Here is a 1,911-nt window from a genome sequence, read left to right as displayed (position 1 = left end):
GACACTGCCGTACACCGATGTCACGCAAAAGTCACAAAAATTCTTCGGCGAATGCAAGCGAAATGATCCTCTTCGAGGAGAAAACGAGGGCGATCTGGATCTGAAATGTAAATCGACGTGGTGACACTGTTCTCGGGGTAATCTAGGTGATTTGGATCTAGATTAAGCGGTGGCGAATACCTTGGCGATCTCGATCTCAACATAGATTTTTTGCCGTACAACTGGTTTCACTTTGGAGGTTATGACGTTTGCCCTTTTAGGTGCATGCGTCACAAGCGTGTTTGTGTGCGTGTGTTCAGTACGCGTCGCCAAACAGTCCTACTGTCCCATGGAGCGGATAAAGCGGAAGCGTAACCAGCGGATCGTCAATCACGGATCCGTTTCAACGGAATCTTTGAAAGGGCTCTATCGGAAAGATTCTGTGATTGGCGATCCGCTGGTCCGCTTACGCTTAATCCGCTCCATGGGACATTAGGAGCAAAATGTCGGCGTACCAAAACCGGCGGATCGTCTGTGATTGGTCGCAGAATTTGATACGCCCGGTACGCGCGTACCGCGATACGCGCCATGGGACGGCACCCTAACCGCGTAACCGTTATCAACGACGGGGATGTCAGCTTCTTCAACTTCCCGAATTATTTGTTTCAGTTTTTCTTTCACGTCTTCACCAAAATCAATTTGATAATCTCTTTCCGTTTCAATAGCCATACAAATATCTGTAGTCATAAAATCTTCCGGGAAAAACTTAATGTCACTGACTTTCTGATTTGCATGCATGGCAATGACAACGTAACTTTATTTTCCATAAAATCACGACCAATGACCAGATCATATGTAAAATTATCTTTCTCTAAAATGTATAGATTGATCTCGTATTTTTTATCGGGATAGGAATCCAAAGAGATTAAAGCTCTGACAATGCCCTTAACCGGAATCGGATAATCATTTAACGTAGTAAACTTACGTTTCGACTCTATCACTTTACTCGAATCATGTAAACCGAACTTTTTACAAATCGCATCTTTTACAAACGAAACCGGACTTCCAGTGTCCATTAACGCTGACAAATCACAACGCTTACCGTTTAACTGCACAATCTTAACGATAGGGTCTTTAATTGGAATCACCGCCGCATCCTGCTGCACTGCTGCGACTATTGAGATCGGCACTTCCGAAACCTCTGCCGCTGATTCAGATGCAACCACAGTAGACGCTGGGACATCATCCTTGTCCTTGACCGCTGCTACCGCTGCAGGCGATTCACCGGGTGTCAAAGGATTCTTCTTCTTCCATTTAGGGCAATCCACTTTCCGGTGCCCTTTGCCTTTACAGAAAAAACATGTGATCTCGGTGTCTTTACAGTCTTTTTGGCTGTGGTCCTTCTTTCCACATTTCTTGCAATTAATAGCCTTGTTGTCGCTCGATTTGTGTGCGTCAGACGATTTCCTTTCGAATGTACCAACGGCGGATGTTATCTGGCACATTCGATCGACAAATTGCTCGACTGACGTGGCAGGGATCGCTGCCGCTGTAGCTTTTAATGACCTCTCGGAAATACCTCCGATCAGTAAATCCACTGTATCTTGAATGGGTAAACCCTGGTTATGCATCAACGCCAACTTGTCTATGGCGTATTCCTGGAACGTTTCCTTAGACGGCATCCATTTTCTGGCCTCGATCTTCTGCATGACCACGTAGAAAGGAAGTTTTGCTCGAACATCTTAAGCAATGCTTGACGACAGCCCATCCATGAAGTTAATACCGGGCCTGACTGCGTATCGTACCACTTCTTCGCCATTTTCGTTAATTTGCTCGAAGCCGCGAGCAATGTTACATCGTCGGCTACTCTGTGGGCGAAAGCGACTTGATCGACTCGCTGCACCCATCGCTGCACATTTTCGTCGGATCCAC

General features: G+C 46.1%; 1 protein-coding gene across 1 annotated transcript in view; it reads right to left on the bottom strand.

Annotated features, from left to right (window-relative positions):
• LOC112465715 (protein ALP1-like) overlaps positions 1-451 on the bottom strand; it is a 2,436-nt gene extending 1,985 nt beyond the window's left edge. The window contains exons 1-2 of the mRNA XM_025033420.1: positions 181-451; positions 16-100 (exon numbers count right to left, since the gene is read on the bottom strand). Of these exons, the coding sequence (XP_024889188.1) occupies positions 16-100; positions 181-203 (108 nt within the window). The 5' untranslated portion in view covers positions 204-451. The remainder of the gene's footprint in view (positions 1-15; positions 101-180) is intronic.
• Positions 452-1,911: the final 1,460 nt, after the last annotated feature.

The sequence above is a fragment of the Temnothorax curvispinosus genome, unplaced genomic scaffold, assembly GCF_003070985.1.
Source record: "Temnothorax curvispinosus isolate PA1 unplaced genomic scaffold, ASM307098v1 QBEX01015436.1, whole genome shotgun sequence".
In the NCBI taxonomy this organism is placed as follows: domain Eukaryota; kingdom Metazoa; phylum Arthropoda; class Insecta; order Hymenoptera; family Formicidae; genus Temnothorax; species Temnothorax curvispinosus.
The sequence above is the reverse complement of the archived record's forward strand: the minus strand, read 5'-3'. Positions and strand labels throughout refer to the sequence as shown.